General features: G+C 30.8%; 2 protein-coding genes across 2 annotated transcripts; both read left to right on the top strand.

The window, feature by feature from the left end:
- Positions 1 to 3,986: 3,986 nt before the first annotated feature.
- On the top strand, positions 3,987 to 5,399 carry LOC110606613. Its single transcript, XM_021745503.2, has 2 exons — positions 3,987 to 4,826; positions 5,128 to 5,399. The coding sequence occupies exons 1-2, from the start codon at positions 4,084 to 4,086 to the stop codon at positions 5,183 to 5,185; spliced, it is 801 nt and encodes a 266-aa protein (XP_021601195.2). The 5' UTR covers positions 3,987 to 4,083; the 3' UTR covers positions 5,186 to 5,399.
- A 3,927-nt stretch (positions 5,400 to 9,326) lies between these two features.
- Positions 9,327 to 16,109, top strand: LOC110606173 (TOM1-like protein 3). Its single transcript, XM_043953420.1, has 10 exons — positions 9,327 to 9,513; positions 10,001 to 10,156; positions 11,112 to 11,190; positions 11,453 to 11,551; positions 11,660 to 11,773; positions 12,144 to 12,289; positions 12,799 to 12,880; positions 14,535 to 14,620; positions 14,693 to 14,884; positions 15,229 to 16,109. Exons 2-10 carry the CDS (start codon positions 10,047 to 10,049, stop codon positions 15,863 to 15,865), a joined length of 1,545 nt encoding a protein of 514 aa, XP_043809355.1. The 5' UTR covers positions 9,327 to 9,513; positions 10,001 to 10,046; the 3' UTR covers positions 15,866 to 16,109.
- Positions 16,110 to 16,282: the final 173 nt, after the last annotated feature.

Genomic DNA, 16,282 nt, shown 5'->3' with positions numbered 1-16,282 from the left:
TTAATGAACGTGTGGTTAGATTGTCACGTAATGAACACATTGATTAATTAATTAATTAGTTAACTAATTGTTTTTTGACCTTTATTTAACTAATTTTTAATTAGATGTAATAATTAGTTAACCATAAGATAGTAAGGTTATCTAATATATAGTTTAAAATTAATAATTTTGTTTGAAAAAAAAGAAATTTATAATTCTCCAAAAATTAACTTCAGCTGTTTTTTTAATTTAAAATGAAAAACTTTTAATTTTTAATTTTATAAAAAATTATTTAAAAAATATTTTAAAAACAAATTAAAATTTTATATAATTTTTTAAAATCCATGTGAATTTATTTTTTATAAAAATAAGTCATATCAAACAAATGGGTTATAATTTAAAAAGAAAAGTAGTTGTATCTGCATCTAAAATAAAAATTAATAATTAAATACCCAAATGAAATTAATTAACTAATTTCACAAAAATTTAAAATTTTCATAAAAATAAAATCCTATATATATAAGTTTAATTTCAATTTATATTTTATCATTAAAAATGATCAATAATTAATCAATTCACTTTTCTTTTTAAATTTTGTTGATTAAATATCAAAGTTCAATTTTTTTTATTACCTGCAAATATATATTATAAGAATAATACTAGTTTATAAATTGATTAAAATTATTAATAGATTTTTAATTCAAAAGTTTAAAAAAAATTATATAACATTTTTATAATTAAAATTAAATAATTATGTAAAAATATTTCCTTCAACTATTAACTTTCTGCATCCATACTCTCACGCCAGCTTCAATATAATAATTTATATAAGCCAAATTATAATATAATAATTTATAATTAAAATTAAGTACTTATCAATTATTTCAAAAATATTCAATTTCCATAATAAAAAAATCATATTATTATAAAATAAAATAATAACACATATTAAAAATTTTCTAAAAATATGAAAAGTTAAGTATGTTTAATATATTTTATGTTTATTATATTTTACTTTTAATTGTGAAAAATACAAAAAAAATAAATTTTGAATTAAAAAACATTTTATATTATTAAGAGATGCTGTTTACTTATTTCTCTATTTTTCATGGAAAATAAGAATTGGAGTTTTCTTAAGAAAACAGAAAATCAAAAAACAACTTTTTGTTTCCTGCAAGTAATAATTTCTTAATTTGAAAAACTGGCATATATGAGCGTAAAATGAATTGGGGTAAGGGATTTTATTAAAAAAAATTCCTCCTTTTTATTATCAATCGGTTCATAAGAATGTAAGTCGTCTGTCATTTCGAATACGAACCATTACACTGATTGAATTTTTTGTTATGTGTGAAACTTATGTAACTTGAAATTATGGGTCATTAAGACTTTATTATATAACTATTATATGATGATAACACATAACACAATATGGACGAATATAGTATTATATCACTAATAATCAGATTAATGGAATTTTTTTATAAAAAAAATAAAAATAACTTTTACCACTAATGTCACAATTATTCCATTTGGAGAGAGATCTCTAATTGTTTTCTAGGATTTATGTTTTTTTTTTTTAGCTTTAGTACTGGAAGTGCAGAAAAATAATAAACTTTTTAAGTGAATAATTAAAATCAAGATATGCATTTAAATATTTGGAGTTCATAATAAACACATTCAAAATTATTGCTTTTAATATAAGTTCAACATTATATAAAAATAATCTAATAATACTTAAGTTATAATATATATATATATATTATTTTTAATTATTTTATATATACTACTATTTTAAATTAAGTAATATATATGTTATAAAATAAAATATATCATGGTTGAAAAAATAGACTGCACCTTTAATAATTGAACTGTTATTTTAATTTTAATTTTGAAAATTGATGAAAGTTAAATGCAAATACAAAATATGGTTCAATGTATAAATAGACTTATCAAAAAAAGAAATCGAGGCAGGTTCGAATAAAGCAAAATTTTTAATACTTAAATTAATAAATAATTCAAGGTGAATTTAGAGAAAAAATTATATATATAAATATTATCTCTTTAAATAATTTGTCGATAGTTTTATTCTAATAGGATTTGAATTATGTGATTAAATTCAGCAGGACAATAATTTTTATATTTAAAATTTTAATTTGAAATGAATCTTGAGAGTCTATTTAATTTAGAATAGTTATAACGAAATCAATTTAGTTTTTAAATTTTTAATAATTTCACAGTTATATTTTAAAGTTGATATAAACAAAGCAAAATAAATTTTTTATAATAATTGGTATATTTTACTTTAGTCCGAGTAAAAAAAACATTCTGCAATTGGTATATTTTTTATAATAATTGTTGTCAACAGGAAGGGCAAGTTGTGCAGGTTGTTTTCGAAACAATGAAGGTAGATGGCTTTTGGACAATTGTGGAGTAATGGAAGCTGAGCTATAGGGAATATATTATGCTTTAGTATTAGCATGGGATTCAGGGTGGAAGAAAATTGAATTTCAAATGGATTATTAATTCGCGTTAGATTTACTTGCAGGTAGAGGTGCAGGAGTTTTTAGAGTTGCTAATTTGGTGAGGAATTATCGTGATCTTATCAATAGAAGCTGGGAAGTCAAGATGGTAAAAATTTACAGGGAAACAAATGCGATAGCGGATCGTTTAACTAGTTTAATCATTGGTGATGATTTTAATTTGAAAATTCATCAATAGCTTCCTGTTACTATTAAATTTTTACTGAATGCTGATAAGTTGGAGTTTTCATGGCTTAGATTAATAAGCTAAGGGCTTTATCTCTTTATTTTGTTTTTTTAAAAAAAAAAAACATTCTGCAATAATTTTCTTTCAAAAACTTATTATCTTTATGGGTTATAAAAATAGCTTACATCACTAAACGTTAAAAGAGAACCAACCCTTCATTAATGAAAAATCATTAATCCATATTTATTGATCTAAATCTCCAACAATAAATAATTAATATTTTATATTTGACAAAAGAAATTAATACTTTATATTGTAATTTTATCTATTAAAAAGCCTATCAAGTAGGTAAGTTGCAACAATACCCAACTAAGTGAGAAAAGCAAGACTCTATAAAAAGAAAAACAAAGCCCTACAGAGTAGAGAATAGAACTTTGAAAATGAAATTAAAAGTATATTTAAAATTTATTAAAAAAATAAAAATTTTAAATGGGTATTTAAATAATATCTGATTAATTCTAAATAAATAAAAACAGAATTATTATTAAATTCGTTTATTTATTTTTTATGGATAGCACTACTGCCCCTGAGTTTTGATAAAAATTTGCATGACTACCTAAGAAATATATTTTTAGAGGGAAAAAATGCAGCAGGAAGAGAAAAGAAAATATCAGTGAAGGTATATATAAAAAGGAAGGTCAAATCAAAACTTTTTTTAAAAAAAGAAAGAAAAGAAATAAAGCCAAAAGGAGTAAAGGTGACAACTTATTGATAATACATTAAAAAAAAAAAAAGAAAATTAGTAGCATAAAAGTTGGAAATGGTCTATGCCTACCCAAACATTATGATTGCAAATTGAAGCGCAAAGTGCGTTTTGGCTTTGGCTTTGCTTTGTTTTACAATAAGCTCCAACTATCTAATCTAATAATTTTCTCCTACCATTATTACCATATAAATATTAATTAATTATATAATAAAATCTTTTATTATATAAATAATAAAATAAAATATAAATAATTAAGTCAATATTATTTTATACGAATATTTATTTAATTTATGAGTATTAAATTTAAAGAATGATAAATAAAAATAATTGGATGAAGTAAAAGAAAAGACAAAAGACAAAACAAATGGCGAAGCTCGAAAAAAACAAAAGGAGAAAAAAATATTGGAGGAGATAAATCATAAATGGGCCCTACAAAGCACTCCCCACCATCTAGAATATCTTGACTTTTATGAGCCTAAAATGGGTCCCACCCTTCATGACTCACAGTTAAAACCTTCGTTGCCAAGAAAGTGACATCACATAATCTTGGAAGCCACAATTCCAATTTCAGAAAACTAACACAAAATCTCAGCTAGTCTTCTTCAGATTTCATTCCATCCACAAATTAAACCATGCTAGATCCCGCCGCAAAATTCGCCCGAGTAACCGACAGTTATGGCTTCCAAGCTCAGAAAACGCCGCAGAATTACGTCAATCACAAGACCTTGAATGGCTTCCCGGAGATCGGAGCTGAAAGAAAGCTGATAGACGATGAAGATTCCGGGATGTCTTCCCCACCTTTGTGGAGAACAAGTCCCCAACATCGCCAGAACCATTATCGCTGTCTTTCTCCATCGTCGAGAGCTCAAGCGATTGCCAGAGGCCAGAAAGAGCTCATGGAGATGGTGAGTCAAATGCCTGAGGGATGTTACGAGTTGTCTTTAAGAGATATTGTAGAGAAGAACATGGTTGATCAGACTAAGGAAGAGAGTTTTAGTAGAGAAATGAAAATGAATGCAAGGGAAAGAGCAGAGAAGAGAACGAATGATAAAAAACTGCAAATGAGCAGAAGTGGGAGCGTAGACAATGGAGGGTTTCTTCTGAAGATGGTGTTTCCGATTTCTTGGGGTTCAAGGAAGAAGAAGAAGAAGAAGAATAGCAACAACGTAGTGATGAATAATAGTGTAAGAGATGGGAGGGTGTCTCCAAAGCCTTTGCTATTCGATGGATCTGCAAAAAGTGTAGAAAATGAGTGGTGGAAGAACAGATTCTTGGAGCCGGGAGAGAGTGAAAGCGGTGGATTTAGTAGCAATAGTGGAAGCTCAAAAAGCAGCGGCAGAAGCAGTAGAAGTAGCAGCAGGAACAGCACCGCCAGGTACACATCATAATGAATTGCTTAATTCTTCTTTTAGGTTCAGATTAACAATTAACGTAGATCCACAATTGGCTTGCTCTTAGCTTAAAGAAACTTCAGATTTCAGTAATCCACAATCCGGGCAGTAGGAGAATTCCTCTGAAACAGGGGAATCTTGGTCAATTACAGATTGCACCAAGAAAATATATTTTCCTTCATAATAACCAACCCAAAAAAACATTACTTTATTTTGCCTTTTAACTCAATTGTCAATTCCCTCCAAATTGGCAGGCTTTAAGATTTGCTTTGAATTGTGGTACAGGAATGGAGGAGATGGTTGCTGGGCTTTCATTTTTAGGAAGAGAGGGAAGAAGGAATGAAGAATCAATCTCTTAACTCAGTTCAGGCTTCCTCCCAAATAAGGTGGTTCAACTCCTAGTGCAAGACAAGATAAAATTTTTAATTGGTGGAATCAAGATCATACTCAGAGATAAATGGAGATAAAGAATGAAGCTTTTAAGAAGTTAGAAAATAAGTTGATATGTATATTCTTACAGTGCTTTAATATCTACTATGATTGTTCATTTTATTGTTCATGAATGTGTTATTGAGAAGGAAGCTCTCCAGCTGACTGTGTGCTAGTATATAAAAAAGATAAAAAAAAACATGAAATGTAAATTTTTAAATTTTTTTAATAGAGATAAAAAAATTTTAATTAAAATTTTAATTAATTTATATTTATATTTAATACAACATAATTACATAACTATTTTATTCATCTTTAATTTTCATGTTAATTTAATTTTAATATATATATTTTTTTAATCGTATGCTCTTATGCTACATGATAACTTAGATATTATGGGTTTATAAAAAAGTGGCCCATCTTACTTCTCATGTGGTCAAGAATATTCCACTAAATGGCCATTGAGACAGTTGCCTAATGTCACACTGGTTTTTGTGGGCGTTTTCTAAAATTTTGTTACAAAATTTAATCATATCTCGTCTTGATCAATTATACATCACTGTTTTTTTTTCATAAGATATATATCATTGCTAAAGGCCATCAAGTGGCAAGGAGAGATTAACTCTGAACGAATTATCTCTGATAAACTTTTTGCAAAGGAGATGTTGAGTCTGATTGTGAGCCCGACGTATCGAAAAAAAAGAGATAGACAAAAAGGATTTAGCTATATCTAACTAGTCAGCTATGATAAGAGAATTTTCTTCTATAATAGAGCGAGAGAAGCCTCTATTTTTAGCTAAAAGAAGTGCTTCTCGATAAGTAATGCTCTCTAATTATAAGGGGTCTGAAATAGAGGCCCACAAACGACAGCACTCGTCAATAACACTTCCGAAATGATCACGAACAATAACCGCAGTGGCTCTTGAATTCGAATTCTTGTCCCAAACTATATCGAAGTTAAACTTTATGAAACCGAGAGGAGGGGATGCCAAGAGAGTTGAGATTGATGAACTAACAACTGTTGATCCATTTTTTATTGATGCGAAGGGAGAGGAGGGTTGGAGGTGGCTTTTCTAAAATCATCTCAACTTCTGATTGCAAAACTAACAGACTCTTCAGCCGGTTTAGATATATGATTGAATGTGAAAGCATTCCTATCTTTCCATATTTGCCAAAGAAGGAAGGCAAAAAGTTGTATTAAACTATCTGAATATGATTCCTGTGAAAGAGTCTTACAAACTTCTGTCCATTTGTCCTTCATTCTTGAGCTCGAAAGATAAGAATAATGAAGTTGCAATGGAGAATTAAACTAAACTGAGATAGTATGAGGGCATGAGAAAAAAATGTGATCAATAGATTTCTTCCCTTCGCGAAAAGAACAGGTCGGGTTTATATGTTGGATCCGATGATGAAGGAGGTCTTTACAAGGTAGCCGCTCTAAGCAAAAAAGCCATAAGAAAATCCGAAGTTTACTTGGAACATTAGTCTTCCAAAGAGACTTCCAGAATCAAGAATTGTGAGCCGAGGAACTTGGACTCAGATTACTAGTAGATTCCATAGCTGCCCATCTACTCAAATCTTTAGCCTTCCAATAATCAGACCCGACTGAATAAACGCCGCCTTTCTCAAAGTGTCATACCAACCGATTTTCCCTAGCAAAAATACTGAGAGGAATGGCTCTAATTTTCTTAACATCTGCTGACTCAAAGTTTAGGGATAAAATAGTAGCATCCCAAAGCTTGAAAAATTGATTGATAAGCTGAACCACCCGAGTTATATCTATATCATGTCTTTCTTTAAGATGTGACTTGCCTGGAAAAAGGAGTAGAACCCATACATCTTCTTTGCAGAAGATGTTCTCTCCATTACAGACATGCCAACGAATGCCTTGATTGAGAATTTCTCTTCCCCATAGAACACTCTCCATCACCATGATTCCCTGTTTCCTTGGGTTGCTTGAAAGAAGGATGAATATGGATAATATTTACCTTTTAAGACTCTAGCCAAAAGAGAGTTAGGATTAGAGAGAATTCTCCAACCTTGTTCAGCAATTAAGGCCCTATTAAAACTTTCCATATCTCTGAAACCTAAACCTCCTTCACCTTTTGACTCATATTTACCTTGTTTTCACTCTCCTTTCTGAAACCATGCAACCCAATGGATCTTCTTTTCATTTTGTTGTTGACCCATTAAAAATTACTCACAATACTATTAATTTTCAATTATACATAACCGATCAACAATAAATATTTTAATTAATTAATATATAAGTATCACACTAGTTAGAATTTATTCAATCTGTTTTTAATAAATAGTTGTAATTTATTAATGAATGCTTAATATTTTAGATTATTTTATTGGCTAATTATAAATTTGGGCGGCTGAGGTTGACTTAAAATTGCTAATTTTATTAGGTAATGTAGGCTTGTCGATTAATTATATAATGAATTAAGAAGAACATTAAAATATAATATAATTTATTTTCGTTTTCTAAATTGTTAGTTAATTGTTTAATTGCTTTAATTTATAGATAAAGCATTGGACTAAATTACCTAAAAATTTATCTTCTATAATTTCTAGTTATTGATGGGCGGAGGTGGACTTGGTCAACTCAAAAGGCGAGCCGGGGAGTCCCGCGTTCATCCATTGACTTTTGAACAAGCGTCAAAATATTAGCCAAACAGGCGTTTTCTTCCATTCCCGCTCACGCATCCATATTAAGTGGGACCCAAAATATTCCGCCCACACAGAATAACGCGCTTGCTGCTTCCATTCCTCATCAAGAAAACTCAAATACACGACCTTTATTTCTTTTCTCTTTTTTATTTGTTTTGCCATAAAAATAATAAAATTTTTGTGATAAAACCAATGAATTTCTCTTGTAATTTTCGAGGTTAGGCCATTTTTATATTTTTATTTTTATTTATTTTAAGAATATATATTAAGATTTATTTATTGTTAAATATTATGAAAATAATTTAATTTTAAACTAGTTACATAAATTTAAAAATTACACAATCATAATTTATTATGAATATTTTATAAAAATTTGATAAAAAAATTATATAAATTTAAAGTTTAAAATTTATAAATACACATTCACATTCACATACTTAATTTAATAGTAAATATATATGAATAAATTTGAGAAATCTCAAATTTTATTCTTTCAATTTTTAATTTTTATTTAAAAAAATTATAAATATAAATTAAAATTACAAGAAAATTGTGATATGAGGAACCATAAATTAAATTAAATTAATTTAGAAATAAAAATAAAGAAGATCAGCAAAAGAAATTTGTTGAAGAAAAAGTATTTTTGGAGTTAAATTCAATCAATGATTTATATTATTAAATTTTTTTAATTTTAATTTGTATCATAAAAATTTCTGAATTTTAATTTAAATATTATTAGTGCATGTGACTTATTATTACTAGTTTATAGATTAAAGTATATTTAAATTTTATTTATCGTTTCTAAATTTAATTGAATATATTACAATAATTTTTTAATTTTAATTTTTATAACAAAAATTTATAAATATCAACTTATCTTATTTTTCTTTAAATTTTTATAAAAATATTCATAATTTCTCCCTTTAAAATTAAAAATTTTACAACAATTTAATTTAATTAAAATTAAAAATTAAAAAATTGTATGAAAAAAATTAAAGTTAAAAATCTTAAATGCTTATAAATATTTATCTTAATTTTCACTTAAATTTAGTTTGATAATAAGTGTATATAAGTATGAGTAAATATAAGAGATTTTAATTCTACTCTTCCATTCTCGATTTCCAATTTTTATTTAAAAAAAAAATATTTATTTTAATTTTTATAAATTAAATTAAATATTTTTTGAGTAGTTAGATACGTAATAGAATAAAAAATACTAACTTGTAGAGATTAAATAATTAGTTAAGATAAATTAAATAAAATAATTTTGTAGTTTATCCTTGCATTAAATAAGGTATGGATTTTTCAAAATGTATCGTTTAGTTCTAGAAAAATAAGACCAAAGTCTGATTTTAAAATATGAACGGTATCGGCTGACGAAAAGAAAAAAAGCCACCAAACCAAACAATCCCCAAATGACAAAAGGCTAACAAATACAAAAACAAAACCAAAACCAAACCCTCTTCCGCGACCTTCTATTCTCATCGTCCTCTGTCTCTTGCACAAATAAAACTTACCATTTCAATCAAAAGTTCTCTCTTTTTGATTCACATTCTCTCCAGACAGGTAGGCTTTCTAATTCAGATCCTTTGCTCTATTTGTTGTCATTCTTATGATTCTGTCCTCTTCATACTTTGTTGATGCTCTTTGCCGAGTGGGTTTTGCAAATTTTTATTGTTTGATTAGCTGTGTCTTAAATTTGAGTAATCAGCTCTTCTTTCGATTGTTCTCGGTGCTTAATTTTCATGGGTTGGATTTGGTTTGTTGAGATAAAATCCAATATTTTTTTTTATCATTTTTGGTCAAATTGGGTTTTAGCTGCCTGATTTTGCTTTGGGATTGTCATTTTTTATATTACGCTGAAATTTCCGTGTAATTTTTGTATTCATTTGATATATTTGATGGGTTTGTGGAGAATTAAGCTTTGTTCACATTGCAGTCATAGTTTGCTGTTTGATTCAATTTGATCGTTTATCGATACATCTTTAATTTAATTTTGATGTTTGAGGTTGAATCATGCAATTGTTTACGTGATTGATTGTTGTGTTAATAGGATAATAACAACGGATAGCTAACTTAACAAGGGAGCAACAATAGCTATGGCAAATAATGCGGCTTCTTGCGCCGAGAGGGCTACTAGTGACATGTTGATTGGTCCAGACTGGGCCGTAAACATTGAGCTTTGTGATGTCATCAACATGGATCCTGGGTATGATTTTCTTCTTAACTCTTTTATCTCCCCCGACTTCAGTTTGACAAAATCTTTAATATTTCTCTTTATTTGTTTTTGTTTGAGCTTTCATTGTGCAATATGTGATATGATGGTGTTGCTAAGTTGGGTTTGTTAATCATGTTCAACTGGAAGCATGGTTGACCTTTACTGCTTGACCTATTAATTTTGTGCAATCAGAACTTGGCTTAGATGGGTTTGCTTTGTTGCATGCTTCAAAGCTTAATGAGAGTTCTTATGCACTGTGGACCATGAATTTGTATGAGTTCAAGATGAACTTGGATTAAATGTAATCATGACCTGAAAACTGTTTATCACTTGTTTGCATTCTTCAACCTCTTTTGTAAAGCTACTGAATATAACATAGTCTGGCAGGCATCTTTATGATCAGCTATTTATGCCCTTATGCTGATATCCATTTTTTGAGAAGGGTTTTAGATGATTTTTCATTTCCTATCGTGTACATTACTCGTAGTGTAACAGCTACAATATAATGTCTTATTTAATTTATGTTTCTTTTAATTGTTTGAAGTATTATCTTTCAATATCCCAATGGAAGACTTTGGATGCAAACTATGACATCTCCTGATAGTGCTAATTGCATGGTCAGGGGGCCTCAACTGCATAATGAATTTTCTTTAGTATATGTTCTTGACTTGCACAAGGCAATAATCCAAGGGTAGATTGGAACTTTAAATAAAAGAAAGTTGAACGCATTTCACTTGAATTTATTGGAACTGTAAGATTTGTTGTTCATGTGAGCTTAGAGCATCTTTTAGCATTTAATTTGGGACAACAGAATATAGCTTTTGGTGTTCATTACTGGATTTCTGAAGGTAACTTAGCAATTCCGTTTGCCTTTTGACCTGCCCATTTGTGAAGGTAAAATATTTGCTGATTTTGATTCTTCCTTTGGATCGGATTGGTGTTGCAGGCAAGCAAAGGATGCCTTGAAAGTACTCAAGAAGCGACTAGGAAGCAAAAATCCTAAGATACAACTCCTAGCCCTTTTTGTCAGTATCTTATCAAACTTTGTCAACTTATTTTTCTGAATTTAGCTTAATGAACTGCATGAATGACATACCACTGTCCTGTTTTTTTGGCATTCTGTAAAATATTTGTTGAGCAGTTGTTAAGATTGTGGCTATCAAGAATATGTAAATAAATAAATATGCATTACATACTTTTTGGGGCCCCTTTCTGGCTTCTTTTACATGATAGCAGAGAAGTCGTCAACTCATTATCATTGTGTTGTGTGGGAATATTTTGATTTAGGCATTGGAGACTGTCAGCAAAAATTGTGGTGAGAATGTATTTCAGCAGATCATTGAGCGTGACATCCTGCATGATATGGTTAAAATAGTGAAGAAGAAGGTCACAATTTTCTCACCTTAACTGCAAAATGAATCTTCTTTTGTTCCTATAATCTGGTCTCAATCCATTTCATTTTGTAATATATATTATTTTGATATGATTGTGCAGCCAGATCTGAATGTCAGAGAAAAGATCCTTATCTTGATAGACACATGGCAAGAAGCTTTTGGGGGACAAAGGGGGAGGTATCCCCAGTACTATGCTGCATACAATGAACTAAGGGTAACTGGTTTCTTGTACTTATATTTAGCTCTTTTTAATGTCTATGGTTTCAATGATAGAAGTTTAAAACAGGTATTCTGAAAGCATGGGTTCTGTTTAGAATTTATGTATAGTATTTTTTTTCCCTTGTTTTTGCAGAATTGAGTTTGTCATTTGTTGTTTTGCATGAATGTATCCTCATTTAAATCAATGTTACTTGTGTTTTCATATCTGGAAGAATTTGGCTATTGCTTTCAAACTATAGTTCCTATCAAAGTTCTAAACCTATTGAGTTTAGATGTTTAGAGTTGGATATAATTATTTGGGTTCTTTAATTTTCTCGTTACATTTGTCAAACTATTTTTGTAAAGAACTTTTATATAACTGACAGGCTGCTGGAGTTGAGTTTCCACCCCGAGCAGAGAACAGCGTGCCACTCTTTACTCCTCCTCAGACACAGCCAATTGCTCATGCACCTTCAGCATATGAAGATGCTGCTATTCAGGCCTCTCTGCAATCTGATGCATCAGGTCTAAGGTACTGTTTGATCTGTATCTTTCATTTCTCTAATTTCTTCGTAAGATTAATCGAAGAAAGTCTTGTTAGAGCAGCTTTCATCATTATGAATGTAATCACAATGTTTCTTTTAAAATGTTGTAAACATTTCTGTAGTTGGCATTGCAGTTCCAACTTATCTGTCATCCTTCTAATTTCTAGCTTATTGATGCTTACTATATTAAATGAGAATGAACTCAAATAGGAACATGTTTGTGATTTTTTTCAACCTTTATAGAGTTTTGGTGGCTGTATCATGATCATGAGTGGACTTGAATTATTGAAGAGAGAGAGTGTACGTTTGTGAAATCTAAGTTAAAACTGCTTGTTTGGATATTCCTTTTTCCTGGCATAAATCTGATTGTGTAATTCATATATACAGAAAAAATGAGGTATTTACTTCTCATCTTTGTTTTAGTGGGGCATTCTGGTACTGTGCATTAATAGATGATTGGTGGTAGACTTTTTCACAAAAGATTTTTTGTTTTCAGCTTGCCAGAGATTCAAAGTGCTCAGGGACTAGCAGATGTGTTAAACGAAATGCTTGGTGCCTTGGATCCTAAGAACCCTGAGGTAATTTTCTTTAAAAGTTATTTTTTAAAGCATTGTAACTTGTTTGAAGGCCTTTATGTTACCCTCAATAGGCTGCGTCCTTATGCTTTTCGTTTCAAAGTGCATGTTCTTTTCTTTTCAAACTTGTATTCAAGTTCTCTCAAATCCTTTTAAGTGCTGCTTGGGTAATGACTGTTACTTTTATTTCGGTGGAAATATATAGCTTCTGTATTTTTAATTAGACAATTTGTGGCCCTTTTTGATGTCATATACTTCTTAATTGATTGCATTTGTAAAATCTGAAGATTTAAAGGCTTAATAATTTGTGTGTTGAAATGTAACTGAATTAGTAGTTCTTGAAATATTAAAATAAGATTGTAAACTTAATAATATCATTTGTAATACGGTATAGTTAATTTGGAAAATAATTAATAATTTGTTGGATGAGAGTTATGATGGTGGTAGTATCAGTATAATGATGGTTGTCATAGTAGTGGTCAGTGGTAGAGGCTGTGAGGTTGATGATTGTCATGGTGCTGGGAGTGGTGATCTTTTTGGTGGTTCCAATGGTAGTGATGCTGGTATTAGCAGTGATTCTGGTTGCATCATTGATGGCACCAATGAGAAAAGGTGGTGGAAATGAAGTGGTAACTGTGATGGTGGTGTCGTTGGGGCACTGATGATGATTTTAGTAGATGATAAATGGCGGTTAAGTGCAATAATGATTTGAAGAAAATAATTATTAGAATAAAACATTGAGTAGACTTTTTTTTCTTAAGGTCCTTTGGGTAAATGAGATTTTGAAATAAAAGTGTATTTGAATTTGATATTATGTTTCATTACTACAGCGGGATTTCAAAAATTGGGCTTCGTTTTTTAGGCTTCTTATTACCTGAGTTCCACTGCTGTTGGCACTCTTTTTAATACTCCTTGAGCTAATCCGAAATTGTTTTTCATTAAGCTCTGGAATACATTTATTTAATAATATGATGGCTGGTTATAGTTCGGTAAAGATTTTAAGTGGTTTGGATTGGACTGTGCTATATATGAACGATTTTTCAAAACCCTCTTTCATTTGAAACTGCAAATCTATCCAAATGGACCCTTATGTGATTTCGTTCTTTTAAGTGCTGAAAACTAAAACTGGTATTGCTAAACACGAAAAACATTAAAATTGAAAAATGAATGGGGGGGAATACACACTTAAAAAACTAAATGCTGAAAATTCTAGTGTAAGTGCTTTATTCAAGTTAGCAAACACCTCCTTAGATCTTTGTGGCATGAACTGTGGTCTTGGTTTCCTTTACGTACTGTTTGAAGCAGAGGTATTTGTGAACTCAGTTTGCTGAGAGATAAAATGGAGCTTAAGTTGCTTAAAGAGCTGAATTGGGTAAATTAGTTACTGGTCTTGTGTTAAGGTTATCAGCTTTTTCCTCTTGGACATTTCCTTAATTGAGAGGGATAATAAGTTAAGGGAGCTCTATGCGATGTCTGCTCCTCTTGGTGAAAAATATCATCGATTTGTGGGTAATGATCTCATTGGCCTAACGTATATAGTTCCTGGTTGATGCAGAATTTGCACATTTTCAAGCTTCTTAACTTAATCATTGTTGAAGAAACGTAACTTAAGCTATTTATTGTCTTTGAATTCTCATGTTGATATATACGATGACAGGGTGTCAAAGAAGAGGTGATTGTTGATCTTGTTGACCAATGCCGTTCTTACCAACAGCGTGTCATGCTTCTTGTGAATAGCACATCGTAAGAATTTGACTGATAGTTTTCTTTTTGAAACTGTTGTTGATACTGACAAAGGTTGTCTTTTTCTTTCAGAGATGAGGATCTTCTATGCCAGGGATTGGCGTTGAATGATAACTTGCAGCGAGTACTTCGTCGGCATGATGATATCGCTAAAGGTACCCCTCCTGCAGTAGAAAGGGAAGCTGATACACCAGTTGTGCCACTTGTTGTTATCAATCATGATGAAGATGAGACAGAAGATGATTTTGCCCAGCTGGCTCACAGGTGACTTTTCTCAGCTTTTCTCTTGTCATCCTCTCTGCCTTTTTGCCATTAGCTTTCTCAAATATCTCAAGTTTATGCATGGAATGAGCGGCTATTCTTACTATCTGCTACTGTTCTGTTACTGCTACTCTGCACTCGAAGATACATTAGGTGGCAGAGCACACAGTAAAATATCTCTGGGATCTTGGCTAATCATACATCTCATCATTTAATTTGTCATCGTCATTTGGGCAGTGTATTGAGATATGAATTATAAAAAATTTGGTCTTTTAACAGTTATTTGCAATTTTCGAAGAGAAAAGATTACTCGTCCTAACAAGTAGGAATTATAATATCCCCTGCAGGTCATCAAGAGAAAGTTCACAAGGACGTGCCAAGAAACCAGTCAGTGTCAGGACTGAACCAACAAGACTGAGTCCTCTGCTTCCTCCTCCTCCTGCATCAAAGAAGCCAGTCAGCACGGGCTCCGGCACGATTGATTATCTCAGTGGTGATGTCTATAATTCACAAGGTTCTCCTCGGAATTTGGAGACCACATCCAATAATGTTCCACCTTATTTCAGCTCAAACTTCTCACCTCCACATTCTCCAACTTTGTCAGCCCCATCTCCTCCCCCTCATGCTGTAAATTCATCATCTTTGATCTCTGGGAGGCCTTTATATGATGAACCAGCTCCATTAAGCAAATCTGCTGATCAGCTACCTCCAGCTCCTTGGGATACACCTTCTCACGGATCTCTTCCACCCCCTCCTTCCAAGTATAATCAGAGACAGCAATTCTTTGAGCAAAGTCAGGGACCTATTGGCAGTTCAACTGGTGCCTCTTATGATAACTTAGTTGGACAAACCCAGAATATCTCGCTTAATTCATCAACCCCCACCAAACAAGCAAAACCTGAAGATGCTCTATTCAAAGATCTGGTTGATTTTGCAAAAGCCAAGTCATCTTCATCGTCCTCCAAACCCAATAGATCTTTTTAGTCAGTATAGTTTATCTGTGTTGGTACAGCATATGGATATTTTTAGATCATCAGGTTTTGCGTCAGACTATGAGATTGATTATTACCGGTTAATAAATGTCGGTTTAAACTGTGTGGCTTGTCTATGCTGTGTGGCAAAAGTTTATGTTGAGATGAACTGCGCATTGAATTTATTCTAGTACATATTTTATAGAGTTGTATGATATTGCTGTGCTATAATGGATTCCCATTCTTTATTTTGTTTCCTCTCCGCCTTAATTTCTTCTGCAGATGGGCCCATAGCTTGTCATCCGTTTCTTTCCCATTGGGTTAGCCACATGTTCTGAGATGTTTAGTTTGTGAATTTCCTATGCAGATGTGCTCATGAATAAATGTCACTATTGTGATTATCTAATATTAATTGAAAAGAATAATAATT

This window comes from Manihot esculenta, chromosome 18 (genome assembly GCF_001659605.2).
Source record: "Manihot esculenta cultivar AM560-2 chromosome 18, M.esculenta_v8, whole genome shotgun sequence".
Taxonomy (NCBI): Eukaryota; Viridiplantae; Streptophyta; class Magnoliopsida; order Malpighiales; family Euphorbiaceae; genus Manihot; species Manihot esculenta.
Note: the sequence above shows the minus strand (reverse complement) of the source record. Positions and strands in the feature narration are given on the sequence as shown.

What these genes read in the sequence shown, in the direction of transcription:
- LOC110606613 (XM_021745503.2), top strand. Translation starts at nt 4,084, where the DNA reads ATGCTAGATCCCGCCGCAAAATTCGCCCGAGTAACCGACAGTTATGGC. An exon ending in AGCAGGAACAGCACCGCCAG is followed by an intron (nt 4,827 to 5,127) that starts GTACACATCATA and finishes ATTGTGGTACAG; the next exon opens with GAATGGAGGAGATGGTTGCT.
- LOC110606173 (XM_043953420.1), top strand. Translation starts at nt 10,047, where the DNA reads ATGGCAAATAATGCGGCTTCTTGCGCCGAGAGGGCTACTAGTGACATG. An exon ending in TTAAAATAGTGAAGAAGAAG is followed by an intron (nt 11,552 to 11,659) that starts GTCACAATTTTC and finishes ATGATTGTGCAG; the next exon opens with CCAGATCTGAATGTCAGAGA. An exon ending in TTTGCCCAGCTGGCTCACAG is followed by an intron (nt 14,885 to 15,228) that starts GTGACTTTTCTC and finishes TATCCCCTGCAG; the next exon opens with GTCATCAAGAGAAAGTTCAC.